General features: G+C 40.3%; 1 protein-coding gene across 1 annotated transcript; it reads left to right on the top strand.

The window, feature by feature from the left end:
• The first annotated feature begins 387 nt into the window (after positions 1-387).
• jak2a (Janus kinase 2a) lies at positions 388-24013 on the top strand. The gene is made up of 25 exons (XM_083903083.1): positions 388-529; positions 604-659; positions 8238-8523; positions 10788-10911; positions 11034-11154; positions 12387-12532; positions 13991-14285; positions 14374-14493; positions 15773-15930; positions 16018-16129; positions 16328-16514; positions 17316-17437; positions 17837-17971; positions 18058-18145; positions 18781-18908; positions 19292-19430; positions 19563-19714; positions 20088-20238; positions 20340-20473; positions 20579-20768; positions 21171-21295; positions 21820-21992; positions 22151-22268; positions 22465-22578; positions 22671-24013. Exons 3-25 carry the CDS (start codon positions 8262-8264, stop codon positions 22776-22778), a joined length of 3402 nt encoding a protein of 1133 aa, XP_083759209.1. The 5' UTR covers positions 388-529; positions 604-659; positions 8238-8261; the 3' UTR covers positions 22779-24013.
• The last annotated feature ends 308 nt before the right edge of the window (positions 24014-24321 follow it).

Consider the following 24321-nt stretch of genomic DNA (forward strand, 5'->3'; position numbering starts at 1 on the left):
GATAGGTAGGAGCAGCCCTGGGCACATTCTGCCACCATAGCTCACACACTACTACAGTTTCCCACTTCCCCTGAAACCACCCACGTTTAAACAAAATTCAAGTACCCTTAAATATTTACTTGTACACACAGTACAATACTTGAAAATACAAGTACAAACCAGCATGAATGATGAAGACATGTGCAGGAGCTGTGAGGCTGAAAGTTTAGTCCACTTTATGAATAAAAAAAGGGAAAAAAATATCCGTGGTGTCACCAACACGGAAGAAGAGTGAGCCGTGTGAAGGCATCCTGCTCCGCCCTCTTTACCATCACGACCATCACCATCATATCAGCCTTATTATTATTATCGCGCTGTCATCTGTTGCTCGTAGACCGTTGAGGGCGAACCAGAGCAGCAGCAGCAGCAGTAGTACTACATTCATCCCGAATTAAAGTGACACGAGTGGCCGTGGTGAGGCGTTCACGGACAGTGTATTTAAAGATGTGACCGTGACAACGGAATATGGCAGTTATCGAAGTGAATAACGGTACTTTTAGTTGACCTCCTACGTCGGTTGGTGTGTGTGTGTGGCTTTAGCTAAAGCTAACTGCTCGTATTCAGGTCTACTCAGTGATTCAGGAGTAACAGCAGGAGCAGCACAACAGAAGACAACACGAGTAAGTTAGTGTGTGTGTGTGTGTGTATTTGAACGTGTGTGAGCTGTCATTACTGTGTCCTAACGGGAACGTGACACCACGTTAGAGTTAGCATAGCGAGCTGTGGGTGATTAGTACTGTTGAGTTGCTAATGCCACGACTCACTTTTGGGGTATGGTGTTACAGTTCATTAAGTGCTGAACACAACACAGGAAAACATAACGGTGCTGTTATTAAAATGCTCCAGTGACCGACAGGTTATGCTCCTCTCCAAGTTGGTCCACATTCTTACAGTGCAACCAAATGCAGCATGTGCCCATTCACACACTGCCACAGCATCAACATGGGATTATAAGACTAGCAGAGCCGGGATCGAACCTTTACCTTGCGGTTTGAGCTGAACCACAACTGCCCCACCCTCTATGCACAGCTTCTTTCACGTTACAACTGTGTCTCAGGGCACCACCAGCTTTGTTGTTTTCATGTCTGTCCAATTCTGTGATCATTGGTATTTGAAAGTTGGTAAATCTGTATCAGCAAGCTGGCTCATTGAAAGACTGGTCATCCCAGGGTTTGTTAACAACACATGATAAACTTAATTGTGCACATTAAAGCTGCAGTGCATACATAACGTCTGCCCCTCACACTTCTACTTGTCACTCATTCACTTGCAATTTCATGTTACAAATCTGCCTATATTGACATTTTTATAATAATTAATAAATACAACATTTTGAGGCTGTATGTTTTGGTACTTTATAAAGTAGAGTAGTGGTTTTTAAGTTTAAGTTTTTTTTTATAGTGTAAATGAGAATCAAATTCAATTGATGTGTGTTTGTGATTGACTTAGTAATAAGACAGTGTAGTAGAAAGGGTGTATACACATGTGAATGTTTCCATTCATGCCTCCTCCCCTTACGATGGTATCAGCAAAATCTGGTCATTTGAATTACCGTATGTTAATAGAGTTGATTTTTTTGGACTGCATCTTGCGTACCAGTCAGACTGTGGTTAATTCTCTTCTGGGCAGTCAGTCGATCTTCCAGGTAATTTGTCATACTGCTTTCCAGTTTTGAGAGTAGATGCAGTGTTGAGAGTAATATTTTAGTCATCCACAACCATGATACTAATGTTGTTTCTTAAGTTGACAGTGAACTATGTTTTCGGGGATTTACTGAGCTATGGTATTGTTTATCATTTGTCATAACATGGTTATACTTAAAATAAAAATATCTATTGAAGTGTGAGACATGCTGTATACATGTAGTATTCTTGTTTACAGGTTGTTTTCATGTTACCAAGCATAAGTGGTTAGTATATATTACTTAGGTTACCTGTCAAAGTACTTTTGTTTAGTTCTTTATGGGTAGAATACAAACAGCAAAACAGACATGCTGACAGTTATGGGTTAGGATTATGTACATTATTTTTGTATTATTGTTTGGGTTGAGTTTATTCAGGTCACGCAGTGCTATAAGCTGCTGTAATGGAGCAACATTTTGTTTCATATAGTTCAAGTAGCAACACAGTGACTCGTTTTTCCGTCGCACATTTTTGGCAAAACGTTTGCTACAATCTTAGGAATCTTAGGAAGTTGCTTTGCTTTGTGCTGCTTTAGGCAAACTCATTTCCTTTGACGTGGGTGACTGTAAATCCTTGCCAACACATATGACTGGAAATGACTAAGTATTTGAAAGGGTATATTCTCCTATTACCTAAGGCACTGTGCATGGCTAAAAAAATAAATGGTAGGCATTTCAGAAGAGGATCCCTTTGACTTTTTCTTTTACAAATAGTGCCTTTGTCTTGAGCCAAATGGGGAAGACAAAGCATGTGTTCCAATTCCTCTTTGGTCACAATAAAATTTTTCGATTACATTTTATTTGGTAATGGTATAATGGGGATAGACTGCGTCATCTAAAGATGTTAAGGGATGACAGAGGCCAGTAGAGTGCTGAATTGTGTTTCTGTAGCATATTTCTGCTCGGACAGCCTCACATATTACTTTAGTACATTCCCCAGTAGTTTCTCACTGATCTCAGGACATCATTTGTTGGTTTAAGATTTAAAATGGGGATTACTTTCAAATACAGAATGCCGCTTGTGATTACTCTCACACAATTTTCCATCTTGTGACAGGGGCTTATAAAGTTGGTGTGTTGCTTCTACATTGATGATAAACATAACACAGAGACACAAAATGATGGAACAGTTTGCAGTAGTTGACCTTGTGCCTGATGGCTAAATTCCTTCTATAGAAAGTGAGTGTTCATTCATTACAAGAATATGCACTGCCTGGCAATTTTTTTTCTGTACGTTTTAGGGAAGTGTAAAAACACTGAAACAACCACAGCTTTGCATCGATGTAGTGGGAAGTGGGTGGGGACGAACACATGACGACATGAACTTTAGACGCAAAGCTCCTGCAAAGTTTGGTCATTGACTGAAGATTACGTTCTGCAGTGAAACTGTGAATGTTTTTGGTCGTCTTTCAAAGGCAGGGGTGGTTAAAATAGATTTGCAACAGATACGGTGACATTGTTTACTTCAGTGGGTGTCAGGGTGTGAAGACACGTGTGACTGATCATTATCACCCTTGTGTGTTAACTTCTGGTGTGTAAAAAGGATGTGTTAAAGGCAGAGGTCAAATTGTCTACTTCGCAAATCTTAATTAAAAATGGTTTCAATACTAGCCGGCACCTAGTTTTTTTCCCCTGTTAAATCACACAGCAGTGACTGTTTCACATTTTGAAACCCAGTGAACTTGTGTGAGCCATGATAATAATCATGTTCCCTTCATCACACAGTCATCAGCACTCAGCTGTGTGTTCCCATTTCATATGCTGCTTAGAAAATCTAAGGCAGTGGGTGGATTTTCTGCTCGGCAGAGCTGCTATATGCACTCTTCCTCGCCATATGATGAAAAACTTGAAGCATTTTCCAGTGTGAGCTTCGATGCTGGAAGCCGGCACAATATTGACACTCATGCGCAACATAGAGGACGGCCGCAAATTATACCGTAACGGGCTGTACACTAGCTAGAACCCTGAAATTATGTCAGTTAATAAATTCTGTTTCCATTTATATTTTCGAAAAATAGGATAAAATAGGGCACAGATTCTAGAGCAGGGGTCACCAACGTGGTGCCCGCGAGGACATGGTAGCCCACAGGCAGCCAATACGGTGCCAATACTTCACGTCACCTCACTTGCATGTATCCATATGATCACTCAGTAATATATCATTGATATTGTTTATGAAAACTGATAATCGTTAGGAGTAAGCACTGGGATTAATGTGTATGCAATTGAATGCATAATATTAATCATTTAAATGGTAAAAAAACAACGCAAAATGGTGCATAAAATGTTCATATGGTAGCCCTCACCTGTCACAGGATACCAGAGTGCTAGGCAGCTTAGGTTGAACGCTGCCTTTTGCCCAGTGTCAGCTGTGATTGGCTCCAGCTCCCTATGCTAGTTTTAAAGCATAAGCGGTATACATATGATAATATGATAGAGGATTTTGCTTTTCACAAAGCTGTGACAGATGAAGCACCCAGGTGTTTGTTGGACTTTGCCTCGATTTTGAAAACCAGTTGCTTTCTTGTTAAAACGTGTGTCATTCACTTAGAATGGGTAGACATCAAAGTTTGCCAAATTAGGTCAATTTCTTCAGTTTGCTGCAGCAGAAGTTAAAAAAATGCTCAACTCTCTAGGTGACAGTGTGATCGACAACCAGTCAAATCATGTCATGCACATAATTCTGCGTTCTCCCTGCTGCTGGCTTGTTTGTTGGTGCACCTATCAATGCATTCACATGACATGTCAGGCAGATTGTTGTGATAGTTATTTTATGGAACAAACATAATCGATTCAAATCCAATAAACTTTTAAAAACCACTAAACCAATATAATCCGAGTAGTTTACACAGATTAGAAATTGAAACAAGGATTTGTTGTATTTCGACCAATGTATAAATGAAACAACTCAGACTCAAAAACGAGCAAGTTATATTTGTCAAGCCCCCCTATGGCCAATCAATCCCCATATGTGTGCATGGGATGTCTGGATTTGCTGGTGAATTAACATTCCAAATTTTTTGTTGTAAAAACTGTGTAATCAATCAATTTCTATTCCTATTTGAAGTCACTCCGACCATACTTCTGTGGTCTAAATAAGGCCATTGAGCCATTTGAAGCTAAATCATCGTGAAGTTCTGTTGGGATGATTATGCTTTGTAGCTGTCTAGCCAAAAGCTTATTTTGAGCAGTTCCAACAAATGCTCAGTGTCCTCAGTTGGTAAAAGAGGGTCAGTACTATCATATTATACTTGTTTGGACCAGATTAGCTGAAGGGCTTTCCTTTGTGGGAGTGGGGAGCATATACTGTATTTATGTGTTTACTACCTTTACTACCCTAATAAGTAATTCACTCAATTTTGTTGTACATGCTGCAATGACAGGGATATTTTATTCTAATATATAAATGGCAGCCCATGAAGCAAACTTAAAACAGATTTAGCTCGTAATTGTTTAGCAAAATTACACGGCATTGTACAACAATTGTACAGCAGATTTCAGTTTTCAAAAACTATTGAGCAACTGTTGATGATTATTTTTAAAGGAAGCCCTCCAGTTGGTTGATAAGTAGAAAACATCCAGAGGTGGTCTCAGCAGCCTGCAGTGGAGCAGAGCAAGTATAAAGAGCAAAATGTGTTTACGCTGATAGCTCCGAGCTCTACAGGCACCAAAGCCCTGATAAGACTCAGCAAGAAACTGGTCTAACTCACTGCCTGTCCGCTTGACGATAAACGCTTTGGGTGTGTAAACACTCTTGTGAGACAGCAGTGTTTTCCTGTACATGAGCCGACCTTCTTCAGAGACCAGTGACCGTGTAGCATCAACACGGTCCAGCCACGCTGATGCCAAAACACATGATTTATTGAGTAATACTCTATTGAGTATTTTTGAAGGCTTAATATGTATTAACTAATATTTAAAATGGGTTTGTTAAGCTATATAGCCTGAGGTTCACAAAAGAGCAGAAGTCAATCCCAAAGAAAAACAACTATTCCTGATGTGGAGTAGCTCATTATCTTTGGAATGTGGAAGAAAGCCAGTGAATGATGTTTCCGAGAAATGGGGACAACATGTTAACTCTGCAAAGAGAGGACAGACACCAGCATAATGCACCACCATAACACCATGAAGTCACAGTACATATACTGTAGCAGTGCAACAGCCAGCATAAATATTATTTAATGCAGACACCATTATTTGTATGGCTTTAGTTGTTGGTTCCGCCCGTAGCAACACACTCTGATATCATGGCAACTACTGACATGGTAACCTTCAAATTAAGTTATCAGTATGTGAAGGTGATTCTGTTTCTGTATGTGCATTGAACATGATCAAATATAATATGTTATAGTTATAATATTATAAGTTTTATCTGTTCAGTTCCCTACAACTCTACAGTTAATCCAACATTTGATTTACTGAATCCAAGCCAAGCCAAAAGGCCCATGAGTGCAGGAATTTAGGCAAACGGGACTTTAGAAGATTATATTAGATTTGTACTAAACTGAGAGAATGTTCAACAAAGTATGCATATAAATACATGATCTCTTAGTTGAAACACCAAGTATGGTGGTCCCAGAACCACTTCCCACATGATAATAAAAAAAAGTAATAAAACAAGCCTGCAAAAACAACTTGGGATAAAACTGGGTTTCTGCTGCTTTGCTGAAGTCAGGAATAGAAATGAACGATGCACTCCAAATAAGAAATTAACCTAATGTATATATATATATAAAACAGGACATTATGCACTTAGAGGGACAGTTAATGGAAACGCAGTTATATGTGATTCATAAAACAGAATGGACAGATCTACTTTCCTTTTTCTAAAATGACATGACATATGTCATGTCTTTAAATCAAATAAAAGGGCCCATCATAAATCCCTAAGCTGCAGAACCATGTGCACACATAAAGAGCTAATTATATATTTAATAAATATTTGTTATATTAGCCTACTTGCTTCCATATCTGGTAGTCAATAATATAATTTAAATTAATTCTCAGAAATTATACACAATTAACAGAATACAAAATCATTAATGAAACAGATTCACTCTTCTGGTGTGTGTCTCTGAGAGACACCAGCAGCCAGATGACCTGAGACATCTTTCCACCAGCTGTTTTTCCTCCTCACAGACTGTTCAACGTCGACATTTCCAATCTGACATGTGGGTTAAAGTTTGCTCTTAGAAGAAAATAAAGGAGAAAAAAAATACTAATTTGGTGGTAACAAAGAGAGGAGTCCGCGAGTACACTCACCCCTCTCTTTCCCGCATGTCCATGAACTATGGTGGCCTTTGCAAACCATAAAATATGTCGTTCTTTGTTTGCATAGTAAGCTTCTGGTTAAAAAATTTGAAATGCATGCTTAGGCTGGTTCATCTATATATGAGATATTGTAGAGACATGGAGGTGCAAGATGGCGGCCTCCGGAAAGCAAATGCCGCTGACCTTTCACTGTTCTTTTGTATGTAGATAGTCAATTGAATGTAATATGTCAATGTCCTGTGCAGTGGCGGTACACCATAGACTGCCATGTTCAATAGTTTGAAACACTCAGCATCTCACCCTGCAGACACAGTTCAAACGGACTCATTATCAGCTGATGAGTCGGCACCCTTAAACAATAAGTGCAACAATGTGAAACACAAACATTCAACAAAGCACACTAACATTTAGTCTCGACATACATTAGTGAAATCAACATTTTAAAGATGCATAGTGTTGCTAATCTAGTTACTTTCATATGGGTAACTTTAAAAGAAACTGCTGAACTCTTTACTCCTCATGCAACATGCTCTTGTACGCCGAGTAACTGATTTGATATCCTTCATACTCTGACTATGTTGATGGATCATTCCAGTCAGGCTGTAACATGATTGGAATTAAACAGATTATCCCCATCATGTGCAAGAGGCCACTCAAACTCAACATCAGTTACACATATGCTGCTGTCAGGTCTGCTTCGACAATTTTTTTCTCTGTTTGTGGACGGCTGCTTAGTTAGAGGAATATAGCCAATAGGAGAAAGCTGTCCCTTTTGAACTCTCCTGTAATTGGTCAAAGTCTCCTGTCATGGGTCAGATTTCACCAGGTGTAAAAAAAAAAAAGGCTAGAGGAGGTGCAAATGTTTGGTTTTCTTTTGGAATATGTGACATGTGAAGTATTTGGAGACCAAAACCACTGACTGCAGCTCATTGTGGCCTGTATTGTACAAGTTTACCACATTGCAGTCTTGTGATAAGTAATGTGTTTATCATCAACTCTTGTCAGCCAACAGTCCACGGTTATAGAGAATCTAAGGCATTTGAATGCACCAGTGTTCCCTGTGGTTTACATAAACAGCCCACACAAACTGCAATGCTTTGCTTGTTGAGAGATGTATTCAAATTTTGGGATTAAGTGCTCAGTATAACTGAGTTTATGTCAAGAAGATGTCCGCAGCTACATGCTATACAACATATTAAGATTTGCTTTAAACTGACTTCCACCTACTTCTTTTTCTCATTCACAGGTAAATGCTTGTTTCCAGTAGCACATGGCCTGTATTCTGCTGACAGAAATGGAGTCACCCACCTCTGGTCTCACGACAAACCACAATGGGCTTCTGCCCGTTCACGACCCTGCTGCGGAAAACAACTCCAAGCAGGACACGGACACCCCCTGTCTCACTGTCCACCTTCACTACCAAGGGAAAGAGGGAGAAGGGGACGGGGTGAAAGGTTCGGACGATGTGCTCACCTTTCCACCTGGGGAGTACGTAGTGGAGGATCTGTGCATCGCTGCAGCGAAAGCTTGTGGTGAGTCGCAAGTGGACCTCATTTCTGATGCCTACACACACACATGGAGAACACAGTTTCATCACTGAGCGACACCACTTTATGTGGACTTTGTAAATTATAAAGTTAGGATTTAAATCTGTAATGTTATGTCTCGATCCTCAGAACAATCTGCCTAAATTTGCTACATCTACAGGTATAGAACAGCTGGGTCTCTTGATCTTGTTTGTTAGCCAATGTGTAGTTTGTTAGCCAATGTGTAGCAGTCCTACATAGTAGTGGTCTACGCGGTCTACTGGTACGTTCCAGTTCTAGTTAGAAGTTGGAATTTGAGTCTCTCATCTGACTTTATAACTGGAACAAGCCCTCAGGTCCGATTTCTAACTCAGAAAGTCGACGCAACCTCATAAATCCCGACATAGGATTCCAAGATGGCTGCCACGCGTGTCAATAGTATAAAAACTCAGCTATGTTTTTGTCTCACAGTAACTCAAGTCGTACACATACAGTTAAACTTTTATCTGTGAACATGTCCCTACGCTGTTTGTGTGTACAAAATATCACGTAGTGCACTGTTATTGCTAACAATGACTAACCCTACTTACTTTTGCTTCCATGTTTTTTCTGACTTCTTAACCGGAACATGATCAACGCACCATAATTCTGCATGACTGCTTTCTTCTTATCTTTTCTTACTGTAGTGGCGAAAGTACACTTAATCCCAAAGCCACTGAAAGTCTTCAGCTGTAGTAAGGTTCCAATGGGCTTGACATAATCCAAACTGCTAGATATTTTCAGTACATATCTCCCGATCCCTCTTTCTATCATAGACGTCAAAGGAATCAAAGGACCTTTTATCTAACTAGCCACGTTCATTTCCTTGCGAGAATATTTAATCAAATGGTTAAAGGCCAACAGTTGACATTAACCTACATTAACTGTTCACAAATCACACTGTAACAAGCCTGCACCAACCACCTGAACCAACCCCAAAAACTAAACCTAACCCCACGCTGGCTCCTACACTTACCTCATTACTGATCATGGATCAGTAAACCATGACAAAACTGGTTATAAATTTAATTTGTGTAAGTGTTCTTCCCTGTGAAGAAGAATCAAGGTCATCTGAGGACATGCCATTCTGTTGTCATTTTGGTATACTTTTAATTTGTGTGACTTAACACGCCATTCACCTTTCAACTATCAGTTATCATCCAGGTAAAAATCCTCATTTTGCATCATCTTCCAAACCTATTTCCTCCCAAAATAAACTGAATTAGGTGTTTATTTAGTTGAGAAACAGTCGCACAACACTCAGGTTGACTTTTTGACTTCTGTTTTTAGCAAAGTTAAATCAGGAAGTTGTTGACTGTTGTGTCTGTTTTCCGCTCTCCCTGCGCTTTATCTCTTTCTGACACATTCTCTTGCTCCGTTCTCTCTGTAGCTGATAAGAAACAAACCAGTCTCTCTCTGTTTTTTTTTCAACTTCCGCTTTTTCTGCTTCCCCTTGCATTTCTCTTCTTTTTTTCTCGTTTTGTCATTTCCTACTTCCTGCTTTTTGTCTGTGTTTACTATGCATTTCTCTTTCTAACTTTCCTTCCATTTGTCTAACTCTCCATTTTTTTTAATTGTGCAACCACAATCAAATACTAGTCATGTGATTACGGATTTCTCTGTGTTGTCTCTGCCTTGTCACTCTCAACTCTTTTCATTGCTGTTTGTATTCGGATATAAGATAGAAGACAAACTAGGTAGTTTTAATTAATTTAAGTATTTTGCTGGGATAAGTAAGATGTTACATATTAAACAGAATGAATTTGCGTACAGTTTTCTGGCCAAATCCAAATGCAAAGTCCAGCCTTTAGATTAAACACATTGCTACGACAGTGTTACAGTGTACTAAAGTGTCAAGTCTTTGTTGAGAAAAGTGAGTTGTTGTGATTAGTCTACCGTGCTACCACAGGCTGTGTTTGTGTTGTGTATACACAAACACACAACTATGTTTATGTCCAAATACTGGCCAGTTGTCATTGTTTAGCGTCAGTTTTTATGACTTAAATTCAAGAGTAGTGGATGAGTAAAATCTCAATATAAATTCGCAGCAGGATATTGCAGATTACATCCTCAGTTACAAAGTGACTCACTTGGGGAAAAAAATTGCTGACTCTCACACATTGACTTTAAGAGCAGAGCAGTCTGTGACATTTAATGAAATAAAAATCAATCTGTGTTTTATTACAGTAAATATTTGATTTTTAACAAAACCCTTTTATTTCCCCATCCAGGTATTGCTCCGGTTTACTGCAACTTGTTTGCCCTCATGAGGGAAAGTGACCGGATATGGTTCCCTCCCAATCACATCTTAAAACTCAACCAGTCAGACAGAGAAAAGCTGCTCTTCAGAATCAGGTAGACTGTGACATTTTATGTCAGTCTCTTTGTTCAGATACCTCATGTTCTCTTCTCCATGTGTGCTTTTGTGTTGAATTGTATTACTTCCTTACCCTGTTGTGGCCTCTTCTTCTGTCCAGATACTATTTTCCAGGCTGGTATAACAACAGCAGCTCATTATATGCGCACCGCTATGGTGTGTCCAAGGGAATGGAGACTTCTGTGATGGATGACTGTGTAATGGCGTACCTATTTTTTCAGGTTAGTGTTCATAATGTGTGTCGCTTTCAATGCATGATGCATTTGTTGTGTTTTACACTTGCATTCACTTTTTTGTTTTTGAGTGTAGAGCATACAAGACAGCATCTTTAAGACTAAAGTCCCCTAATGTCTGCCCCTAAACCGCCATCCAACCCAAGTCTTTCCTTCTTACTTACTTTTAAAAATAACAATAATAATAAATAGACATCAAATGCTAGTTTCCGTTTCTCTTAGACAGATAGTCTGTCTGTCAAGTAAACACAGTCCTCATTGTGAGTTGAGAAAACAGGAAATGTGGTGGCAAGAGTGTTAAAAAAAAAGCACATCGTGTGAACTAGTTTCTGTGTTTGTGTGTGTTTCTTTGTTTGTACACACAGAACATGTGTTATTCTGTGCAAATATGCAGTTTTTCCAAATTAATTTATTCAGCCCATTCAGCAGAAACAGCAGGCTGAGTTGTTAAATTAGGATGTCTCACAGGAAATTCATTTTTTTAAAGAAAGGGGAAACATCTTCTCCATATATTCTAATAATTTTCCAGCATGCGTGTGTCGATTGGCAGCTCTGCTGTGCTTTGTATTAAATGGACTGACGCTGAGCTGTGAGTCAACAGACTAACCCCCACAAACATTGACGCTGCTCACTGTGCACAGAATCCTGCTGCTGCTGTAGAACAGGCCCAGCGTCTTGATGACAATGACTGTGTTGATAAAATATTCTTCTTCTTCTTGTGGCTTCTCCCTTTAGGGGTCGCCACAGTGGATGATTTGCCTCCATCTTGTCCTCTTCTGTTACGCCAACTGTCCTCATGTCCTTCTTCACATCATCCATGAATCTTTTCTGTGGTCTTCCTTTTTTCCTCCTGCCCGCTAAATCCATCTTCAACATCCTTTGTACAATATAATAACTATCCCTCCTTTGCACGTGACCAAATCATCTCAACTTTGCCTCTCTTACTTTATTTTAACTTGAGCTGTCCCTCAAATATGCTAATTTCCAATCCTGTCCATCCTGGATTGGAAAAAATTGATAAAATAGTAAATCTAAAAGAATTGAGTGTAATTATTTGAGTTTGTGAACTGATTTGTTTTATATTGACTCATACTGTGGTGAAGTTTACCCCACTGTTCCTGTCTCATCCAACTACTTCTCTCACATTATAGTAATTAAAAACAAATGTATTTACTTCTACTTGTTCATGCCCTCCTTTTTTTTTTACTTTTGTTTTTCAGTGGCGCAGTGATTTTCTTAATGGCTGGGTTCAAATGCCAGTGAGCCACGAGTTGCAGGAGGAGTATCTGGGCATGGCGGTGCTTGACATGATGAGACTCGCTAAAGAGAGCGGCCAGTCACCTGTGGACGTATATAATGATACAAGGTAGGACGCTCTCTGTCATTCAGGTGGTATTCATTTTTTTTTTTTTATGATTTTCATTTTTCGTATATGGTGAGACATTCGATCTCCACATGAGGGTTGTGGGGGGTGCTGGTGCCTCACACTCACACCTAGGGTCAATTTAGATGTGTCCAATTTGCCTGATCCCCAAAAAAATGGAACGTGGCACAGCAAAACCCTGTTGTCGGACGACCTGAAGAAGAAATAGCTGAAGCTGAAGAAATAACTGTGTTAGTAGTTGCAGCAAAAAGCACTTTAGTCCACCAACTTAGCAGGAAAATATGTCTGAGAGTAACAAGAATGTATGTAGTTATGTAAGACACACACTCAGATGCACTCGCGTAATAACATTTATGCAAAACGAGCACACAAACACAGCTGCGCCTCTCTCTCTCTGGAGCACTCACTCATGCTCATGCATCAAAAAATACTGATATCATTTTTTTTTGTCATACCATCCAGCACTAGCCACTCCATAACAGACAGGAATTAGCTTTAATATAAAACATTAAACTGTCCAGTCTCACATCCAGTCAGTCGTGCATGCTAATCCCTCTTTCATACTTAATGTGAAATGCTCACTATTATATATTTGTACATGTGGTGCAGCATATTAACAGTGATTTCACAGCAATGTGACAAGCTTCTTTTTGCCACACTGAACATTTAGATCAGTTTCAGTGTGCAATGCATGCAGCACAATGAATAGTCCCTGTGTTAGATCATATTAAATCTGAAATGATCTATATTCAGTTTATGTGCTGTGTCCTTGCACAAAATGTGACATTGTCTATAGTTTCCCTACAAAAACCAATCCATCATCAACATCATTTGTTTTACGTGGCTTCAACATTTGCATGACTTAATGTATTTGCCTGAGGTGAAGTCAGTAATCTGAAACAAAGCACTCAGTGTTGTGTCTGTTTCCTCTTTCATTTTATAGTTCATCTCTTAAGCCTTCATTGCCTAATTGAAACGCGTACAATAATTCATAGTATTGCCGTCAAAAATGTATTTCCTTACACTTTCAATTCACTCATTCCTGGGTTCACTTTGTCCCAAAAGGCTCCAGAAGATACCATATGTTATGTATGAGTTGCATCCATTTGTGCCTCCAGCTTATTTGATGCCTAACAAGGTGTTGCTTTGTATATCATACTCTAATGTATGAAGATTTGTGTAAGTCTGTTGTTGCTACACAGATGTTTAGTCTCCTGTACTTTCAATGTTTTTCCCTACACTAAGTTTACATAACATGTAGCTTTAATGATATGAGAAAATTATGATTTAGTTTAAAAAGGATCCTTTAGTATCTATTTTTGCTGTATTGAATTTTAGTTGAACACAATAAATATTTATGTAATGTCCCTAATACTTTTTGGTTATTATCATTCCCATCTCCTCCCCACCACCGTCCTCTGTCTTCCACCCGACATTTAGCTACAAATCCTTCCTGCCGAGATGCATGCGAAGTCACATTCAGGAGTACAACATTTTGACTCGGAAGAGGATCCGCTATCGCTTCAAGAAATTCATCCAGCAGTTCAGCGAATGCAAGGCAACGGTGGCCAACCTCAAGCTCAAGTACCTGATGAACCTGGAGATACTGCTGCCCTCCCTCTACTCTGAGCGCTTTCAGGTCACCGACCTCTCTGCCCACAGCGTTACCATCGTTGTCACGGGCAACAAAGGCATCCAGTGCTCAATAGGGAAAGAGGAAGAGGGAGCGGAGGAGGTGAGGTGACTTTAACAACAATAGTGTATGTGTCATCATCTAATGTCCTCTACCTAATCATGCCTTTGTATTATCTTTGTGTCTGTAGGAGTTAAAGATGTACTGCGACTTTCCAGACGTGATAGACATCAGCATTAAACAAGCGAACAAAGAAGGCTCAGCAGAGAGTCGTATAGTTACCATTTCCAGACTGGACAGCCAAATGCTGGTATAGTATATGCTTTACTACATACTCTGCTTTTCACTTTTATAATTATTAATTTACTTTTCCTCATTGTAAAGGACCAGTGTGTAGGATGTAGTGTAACATATGGATGAATTGAATACATGTTCCCTCCAAGTGTATATGTGAAAAAGAGGCCTTTAGATGGCACAAAAACATAAAAAAATCCTCCCCAGAATCAGTGTTTGTCAAGCCCGTTCTGGGATAATGTACAGCATGGCAGAGTCGATGGATGAGGACCTGCCCCCATGTAATATAAAAGGCTCATTTTGATGTAACAAAGACACAGCAGCTCTAATTTTCAGTTGATAATAAATTTACGTTGAAATATTAAATGCTGTATTTAATTTCTGGTGACAGACCCCCCCCCCTAAATCCTACACTCTGGTCCTTTAAAGGTCACATAGAGTGGTCCTGTTGCACATATATGTGAGTTATGGAGGTCTACTTACATATATTAAGTTGTTTTTATGGTCAAAATCCTCCTAGTTGATGTAAACGAGCCGATTGAAATCTGTCCTTTTCGAAGCGCTTGTCAGTCGCGCTATTTCAGCCATAAATCTCGCTCGAGAAGACAGAGTGTGTTGTGATTGGCCAGCCAGCGTAGAGCCTTCCCACCTTTGTTGTGATTGGCCAGGTATCTGGAAGTGACGTAATCTATCACGTCAGCTCTCAGAAGCGCAGCTCCCTCTCTGGAGCGGTGGATGCATTGCTACTCATTATCAAAACATTGTTTTAACAGTGTTTAAAAATAGCTTTGTCACGACTCCCCGCGGCAGTCCCTTTATGACTTTAAACCGGAGTCAGACCCAGAGTCAGAAGACACTGTTGCTCGTGAAACACCTCCACAACGGACGTTATTCTTCTTCTGCGGTTCAATGTACGCAACCGGATGTGCCCGGACTAGTGCCCGGAGCAGGACGATCGGTTGTTCAGGAGAACCGCTGCTTACGTAACTATTACGGGATTTTCAGTGATCTCGTTGAGCCCCGAGATTACAATAAAACACAACGTTCTCAGCAATGGCTGAACTGTTTGTTTCAAACCGTCAGGCTTCATAAACAAGGTAATGACGCAGATACACACCAAAAAAAACAGCGATAATAGGAACTTCCGGTCTAGTTCCGCTTTAACTTGAGCTTAAACATATTTTGAAATAAATGAAAAGTGCCTTGTTTGCATTAATTTAAAGGTGAAATTATGGACTTATTATTATTATTTTTTCCTTCCCTCTGCATTTTGTGTCCATGTCTGATGAACAAAGGAAGTGGAATTTCACTCACCATCAGAGGCTCTGTCGTTCGTGTCGTTAGTTGATGGATATTACAGACTGGTCGCCGATGCCCATCATTACCTGTGTAAAGAGGCGGCTCCACCGAGACTCCTGGAGTGCATTCAGAGCTACTACCATGGCCCTGTTTCGTGAGTAGTGCACATGCGCAACGTGTCGCACGTGTAGTTGTGCACTCATAATAACATGCATGTACTTATACACATTTTTACTCACAGAATGGAGTTCACGATTGGTAAGCTGCGGCGCTCTGGTAATCACCAGGGACTGTACATCCTTCGCTGCAGCCCGAGGCACTACGACAAATACTTTATGTCTTTTGTGGTCGGGGTAAGCACTAAAAGTTGCATCATGATAATCCTTATTCTCACGAGAGTGCATGAATTCTTGGAGTCTTTGTTACGTGACCAATTTTTTTCGTCTACATATGTCCCAGACAACAGACTATGATGCTTCCCTTTAATTACCTTGACTGTGGCGACTCGCCATAGTCTAATTTATCCCTTCACATTTTTTTTTCATGATCAGTATGAAAGTATGGTGGACTACAAGCACTGTCAGATTATGAAGTTGGAAACAGGAGAGTACATTCTGAGCGGAGCAAAGAGGAGCTTCGGTTCCCTGAGGGAACTTCTGCACTGCTATCAAAAGGAGGCGCTGCGCACTGAAGGATATACTTTTCAGCTGACCAGGTGCTGCCCCCCCAGCCCGAAAGGTCAGTGTTCAAACGCAGACATGATGTTCAAAAACCACATGACACTGTACACATGAGCACTGGTTTCCATATCTGGCATCTTCCATAATTTCTAACTCTTCAACACTCACACATTTTTATAGAGCTGCAACTAACAATTATTTTTGTAATCGATTAATCTGTTGATTATTTTTCTCGATTAGTCGAATTATCGTTTGCTCCTCATAAAATGTCAGAAAATGTTAAAAAAAAGTTGATTGGTGTTTGTCAAACCTGGAAATTATGATGTTCTTGAAATGTCTTGTTTTGTCCACAATCCAAAATGATTCAGTTTTAATGATTTATTTGTTATGTGGAGCAAAGAAACATATTCACATTTAAGAAGCTGAAACAATCAGAAATCTTGTTTTAATCGTGAAAAAAGCTTCAAACCGACTCCCCGTCTCTCCATGATTGGGGGATTTGCAGCCAAGTTAATCCTTCTAAATACAGACTTCAGGGGGGCAAAACAAACAGCTAGTTCCTCTATCAGCTCAGGTCGAGCCAACTTTTTGTATTTTTAATTATAATCACTAAGAGAAGTGAATAATCTTTTTAAATTGCAGTCTATTAAATATAGTGCGAGTAAGACTTTTACCTCCTAGATAAATTTAGTGATAATTGGTAAATGCAACTCAGACTTCAGGTTGGAAATCTCTTATATCCTTTTATAAAATGAAATCAAGTTCAGAAGTAGTACATTCTACTAACATTAGTCTTAATCAAATGTAATGTCAAAATGTGAGTGGTTGAATCCATCCTAATCCCTTTTCATCCCGCCAGAGAAATCCAACCTGCTGGTGTGCAGAAATAATCAAGGTGCCGAGGTTCCTCTGTCGCCCTCCCTCCACAGCCACATCAGTCAGATGGTCTTCCACAAGATCCGGAAAGAGGATCTCAACATTGTAAGACAACTGCCTTTTTCTGTTTGTAGACATGTTCGTCCTCTGAACGAACTAGTTTCACTATGAAGCATTGTTTGCTGTCACCTCAGTGTTTGACCCATTTCACTGTCATTAGAGCACTTTTGACAGGTCAGTCACAGGAAAACCACACCAGTTGTTCCATGAATCAAAGAACTCTGGGCTTTCCCCTTCTTCTTTTTTTTTTTTTGCTAAATTGTCTTCTCAGTTATTTTTTTCATCTTCCTGTTTTGAAAATTCAGTTGAACTACATCAAGAACCTCAGACATTGCAACCTTAGATTGATTTCGTTTAATGTGGTTCATGTTGCTTAAGAAAATGGTGAAACTCACTTCAACTTCCTTGGGTTTTTTTTTAACTTAAATGTTAAATTGTTTTTAGAATGAGAGTCTGGGCCAAGGAACCTTCACAAAGATCTTCTGTGGTGTGAGGAAAGAGCTGGGAGACTACGGAGAGGTACACCAGATAGACGTCATTATCAAGATCCTGGACAAGGCTCATCGCAATTACTCCGAGGTCGGTTTTTTGTCGACTGAGCGAGCGATTTTCAGATCAAAGAAACATTTGATGTCAAATGTTTTGACCCGTTTTCTCCCTCACAGTCATTCTTTGAAGCAGCCAGCATGATGAGCCAGCTCTCCCACAAACACTTAATCCTCAACTTTGGCGTCTGCGTTTGTGGTGACGAGAGTAAGTTTACAACACGTACTCACACACAAACCTTCTCCAACGAGGATGCAACATTTATGAGATTTGTGTGGATTAGAGCTATGTGGAAAAATATGACTAATCAAAGTAAGGTTAACTACACATTAGGAATCAATACAGAGAGAGTATGAGGTTTCTGACCTCATTTGCTTTGTGCTCTGACCTGAACTTTCACTATTGGGCTTCTGCCCACACACACATCAGGGCAGTGCAGCCGGAAACTGGAAGCGAAAAGTTAGACAGGAGAATAAAGCTGCAACTGGAAAGATTTTGGTCTTTTTCACGACATGCTGAGATGCACCTGACAAATATTTTGCCAGTAGCCTTAGACCTAACAGGCAACAAGAGTGTTTCTGTTCAGGTTTCGTGACCAAAGCCAGATTTCACACATGAGAAAATAAACTGGACTGAACCAGGTTCCTCACTCTCAACAACGAAATGCACGAGTTGGCAAAAAAATACTCAGTTTGTGTGTGTCATTTGCGTCATTTGAAGAAACCACAGGAAGTGAGCTGCAGTAGACCTTAACTGTGTTGAGTGTTATAGATTTGGTTGAAATACTGAGAATAATCTTGACACAAAAATAACCTCCTTCTTCTCTACTTCTGTTTGTCAAGACATGATGGTGCAGGAGTATGGCAAATTTGGTTCTCTGGACACCTATCTGAAGAAGAATAAAAGCTGTGTCAATATCACATGGAAGCTGGAAGTGGCCAAACAGCTCGCGTGGGCTATGCACTACCTGGTAAGAGTACTTAGTACTACTGAGTACACTACACTCACGTTCGCTGCATAGACCATAACTCCTGTTTTGAAGCTGGCTGTCAACTACAAGCTGTCAATCACAGTGGTGTCCACTTAAATGTGCTGTGCTTAATCATGAATTTCCTCTAAATGGAAACATAATGTACATAACTGACATCCTGTGCAATTGAAGAAGACCTAAGATGAGGGATTGAGACCAATAACTCCTCAGGAAAATGTTTACTAACCTTATAAATCAAGTTGGAAGCAGGCTCATTTTTGCATAGACTTCCCTTCAAACATTTTTAACTCCCTTGTGGCTAAATCCTTCATGCATCACACTTCCTGGGCTTCACTTTTCAAATCCGTCCTGTGTCCACACAGGAGGATAAGACCCTCATCCACGGAAACGTTTGTGCCAAGAACATTCTCCTGATCAGAGAGGAGGATCGAAAGACAGGCAGCCTCCCCTTCATCAAGCTCAGCGATCCTGGCATCAGCATCACTGTGCTGCCCAAAGAAGGTGAGACCCATGTTCCTCTCTGGTGTAGGAGTAGACTCATAGCTTTGTGACATCATGTGGATTTCCTTAGGTATGATTGTTTTCATCTTTTTCATGTTTTTCTCATGTTTTTCTTTCTTGTCCATTCATCAGTTTTGGTGGAGCGCATCCCATGGGTTCCCCCAGAGTGCATTGACAATCCCCGAAACTTGAGTTTAGCCAGCGACAAGTGGGGCTTCGGGACGACCCTGTGGGAGATCTGCAGCGGTGGAGACAAACCACTCAGCACGCTGGATTGCTCCAAGGTCACAAAAAAAAAAATAGAGAATGACCTGTTAGACAGATATAACATAAAGAATAGTTCAACATTAAGGAGAATGTTGTATTTGAGGTAAGAGTTTCTGTTGGTTGCCGTGGCCTTCAAATGATCCCTGTCCAAAACAACAGAAACAGCTCCAATAGAACAAAAATCCAGTGTATTGCCGCTTTACAAAGTTTTCGCTACCTAAATTAATCCTCCAAGAAAAGCAAAATATTGCATCTCCATGGATGTTGAACTATTCCTTTGAATCACCTCATACATACATACTCAGTACATACAATTCATACAATTGATGAAGGAAAGAACGAGAAGGTGAAAACACGGCAGGTCCTGACCTTCGCTCATTTCCTCTGCAGAAGAATTTGTTCTACGAGGACAGACATCAGCTGCCGGCCCCCAAATGGACAGAGCTGGCTAATTTGATAAACAGCTGTATGGACTATGAGCCGTCATATCGACCATCCTTCAGAGCAGTTATCAGAGATCTCAACAGCCTCTTCACTCCAGGTAGGAAGACACACGGTAGTAACAGGTAGATGGGTAAGAACTACGGGTCAATTTGGACACAGATTTAGTTTAAAGTGACTTGGCGTCCTGCTGTGTTGCAGACTATGAGCTGTTGGTGGAGAGCGACATGTTGCCCAACCGGACGAGAGGCTTCGGCCTCCCGTGGGCTACCGAGAGCCAGGAGCCCGCCCAGTTTGAGGAGCGGCACCTCATCTTTCTCAAGCAGCTGGGCAAAGTGAGAAATGCTGATTAGACGTTTGGCAACAACATGATGTGCTCGAAGCTGAGATGACTGGTTAACACTCGTTTTGTCTGCTCTCCCGTCGACCCCACGCTGCAGGGGAACTTTGGCAGTGTGGAGATGTGCCGGTACGACCCCCTGCAGGACAGCACAGGCGAGGTGGTGGCTGTGAAGAAACTCCAGCACAGCACTGCCGAGCACATGAGGGACTTTGAGCGGGAAATTGAGATCCTCAAGTCGCTCGAGCATGAAAACATAGTCAAATACAAAGGAGTCTGCTACAGTGCAGGTATGAACTCATCGTCTTTCTGTATGGAATTTCACAGTTGGAAAGACTGCAAAAAATTAGTGCATGAAAGAAGTGCACCTGTCTGTGCTCGTCTGAGGACAGAGAGAGCTGTGATTGCCTAATGTAAGACTTCTAATAACCTATGAATGAAACCACAATCTACAATTAAAACTAATTTTCTGACCCCTGCAGCTCTTAGTTCCTCACCTGGATCACAAGAATAGTAGCCGTTGCACCACAAGGGCTAAACATTTTTTTTTAATACATAATGCCATCTTGACCGGCTCCACATTCACTGCCCACGGCATCAGTGATCTTGTCCATGAAAAGAATAAATCCAAATCTTCTCATAAACGCCTCTTAAAGCTCGGCCTCTACTCGTCTGCTTCTTTCCGTCTGCAGGACGAAGGAACCTGCGGCTGATCATGGAATACCTTCCCTACGGCAGCTTGAGAGATTATCTCATCAAACACAAGGATCACTTTGACTCCAAGAAACTGCTGCTCTACGCATCGCAGATCTGCAAGGTAATAATCATAACCTCATTTGTGTATGTAGCAGCCTAGACTCACCCTACACCTCAGGTGCTTTCTCAAAGGACAACTCTAGGTCCATATTTATTTTTGGTATCTTGCTTATTTAATTATGCTTCAGAGAATCTAAATGTTCTCTTTCAACATTTGTTTCCTTAACCGACCTAACCTTGCTGCCGTCCCACTTTACTAGCATAGCTTTTACGCTTCGGCTTTGACCTCCATCAGTCAGTGCAGAAAATTCGACAAGCACAATTTTATTTAAACAAAAGGCACAAGGAAAACTTAAAATGATCCAAAACCACAGGGAGAACTGGACACAAGGACCTAACAGAATTCCTAAAATATAAAATCAAGCACACACACTAGGAAGAGACAGACAACGAGTCACAGGTGAAGCTAATTAGTCCGGAGCAACCAGGAAGTCAAGTATCAAAACAAAACAGGAACTTGTCAAAATAAAACAGGAAATCATCCAAATTATACTAAGTAATGATTTGACTGGTTTCAATTTTTAGGGGATGGACTACCTGGCCACAAAGCGTTACATCCACAGAGACCTGGCCACGAGGAACATTCTGGTGGAGAGCGAGATGAGAGTGAAAATTGGAGATTTCGGTCTGACCAAGGTGCTGCCACAGGACAAGGAGTACTACACTGTCAGAGAGCCGGGAGAGAGCCCCATCTTTTGGTGAGAGCGACAAACTGCAACTCCTTTTCACACTTCACTGGTGTGAGTGAACACAGCTGGGTTCAATGCAAAGCACTGGATGAATGAGGAATTTTTGAACAATTTTCCTGATGTTTTTCAACATGTGTGTGTAAATGATGTCTTGTGATATTTTGCAGGTATGCTCCAGAGTCCCTGACAGAGAGCAAGTTCTCTGTGGCCTCAGATGTTTGGAGTTTCGGCGTCGTCCTCTACGAACTCTTCACTTACAGTGACAAGAACTGCAGCCCTCCAGCAGTACAGCACCTATTTATTTATGTTTCACTTTTGTTTCTCGACTTCTTTGTGAAGTAACCACTTCCCTCTTCCAACAACTGGAGTATAATTAGCTCTGAAGTGTTGGACACATCACTTGGTTGAGGACTCAGTTTTAAAAAAGACTTAGTTTCACTTTAACCAAACAAGAATGTTTGATTTTCTTTGTTTGTTCCAGGTGTTTATGGACAAAATGGGGAATGAAAAGCAGGGACAGATGATTGTTTACCATCTGATAGATCTACTGAAACAAGGATACAGGCTCCCTGCTCCTGAGAATTGTCCAAAGGAGGTCAGTACAATGAAAACAAGCACAACAAAGCTTTGTTTGAATGAAAATGCCCCAGTGATTTGATTCTTCTTCTGTGTTCACATCTCCCGCAGATTCACAAGATGATGGCAGAGTGCTGGAACAGTGACCCGGGACGGCGGCCCACTTTCATGACATTAATCCAGAAAGTGGAGAAGGTCCGAGAGAGCAATGAAGGATGAGCAGCGTACTTCCCTGAACCTTTGAACCTTTAGGTGTTGCCTCCCAGGAATCAGAACTCACAGATCTCAAGAGAATAACGGACGTCTCGCTTTACTGCCGAGATGTTTGTTTTGGTGCTTTAGACACACAATCACTACACCTGAATCCTGAACGCAGCCATCATTCGTTGATTATCTACAGCTGTGATGTTTCAAAATGGCTGCTGTGCAAAAGGCCCATTCAGTTTGACATGAATGTTTTATAAATCAACACATTTTCTGTCACGTCTTAAAATAATGAGCACCAAAAATGTTAAAAACCATTTAAAAATTATGTTGTGAAATTAGCAATGCTGTATTTTGTTTAACCAAAGAGATTATGGGACTTTGAAAAGACTGCTGGACATTTATCTGATACTTTAAATACAGCAGAAACAAAATGCAAAAAAAACTGTCTGGACGGACGAGAGCAGTTGTATGTGCCATAAACATTCAGCCGCCACGATGATTCCTGTTACTCAGCAGTCACTGCACAGTGTGGTCATTGATGCTGAAGCATTTTTTTTACAACAATATATCAAACATCAAAACCAAAAAGTATTTTGTTTTCACGACCAGTCAAAACTCACACACTTTTCCATTTTACTTGACTGTCCAAACTTTTGACTGGTAGTGTACATCAATGCAGTGTGAGAAGTGAAATGACCATAGCTGCTCTTTAAGCTCTTTGACAGTAAAAATGGAGTCAGTATCATTGTCGTTTCCGAAGGATATCAACCAGGGAATTGTTAACATTGTCTGTGTCGATAATTGCTTTGAAGACAAATGTACAGTTTGAAGTTTTCAATGTTACAATGCAGAGCTGTCTGTGGGTGCTACATGTGAAACGTACACAATTGAAAGTCAATGCATGAATAATGAAGCATTTGTACCGTGTACAACAGTAGTTTGTTGCAAAAAAAAAGTGGTTTGATTTAAAACCTATTTCACATATTTTTTGTGTGTGTTGTGTGACTATATGTCGTCACATGGTCACATTTATAAGTGTTCAAGTGTTGTAAACTGAAATCTGTGCTGGGACTTAAATCTGTCACATTGAATTTTTAAGCTTAAACCAAAAAACACAAACTAAAAAACTCAAATCTTTCAGGTTATTTTAGTCCATAAACAATCTCAACGTGCAAAGAATGAGCCACTTTACCTCAGGACTCGATGTATTCCTGAATGTCCCTTTTCAGGTCAAGTCTGGTGTGAATAAATACAACTATTGTTATTAGCCAATTGGTTTTCTGAAGTTTTGTACAGCTTTATAACATGACATATCAGTATTTTGTGGAACACACCTTTTCAAAAAACAAGGCATACGGAATTGGCTCCATTTATTTCACCTGGTTTCTGATTGCGACTCACAGCTACCTTTATGTAGATTTGTGTAAATACTAAAATGGTAGATTTGTTATATTATAGTCCAGGAGTGTTTATGATTGTATTGAACAAAACCAGTTGTATCTGTTATCGACAATAAAATTATCATTTTTAAAATGGACTATGGGGTCTTTCTTTT

This window comes from Microchirus variegatus (genome assembly GCF_963457635.1).
Source record: "Microchirus variegatus genome assembly, chromosome: 16".
In the NCBI taxonomy this organism is placed as follows: Eukaryota; Metazoa; Chordata; class Actinopteri; order Pleuronectiformes; family Soleidae; genus Microchirus; species Microchirus variegatus.

Excerpts from the sequence above, each read along its gene's own strand:
- jak2a (XM_083903083.1), top strand. The coding sequence starts at position 8,262 with ATGGCCTGTATTCTGCTGACAGAAATGGAGTCACCCACCTCTGGTCTC. Across the intron at positions 10,912-11,033 it reads AAGCTGCTCTTCAGAATCAG|ATACTATTTTCCAGGCTGGT; the intron begins GTAGACTGTGAC and ends TCTTCTGTCCAG. Across the intron at positions 22,269-22,464 it reads AGAACTGCAGCCCTCCAGCA|GTGTTTATGGACAAAATGGG; the intron begins GTACAGCACCTA and ends TGTTTGTTCCAG.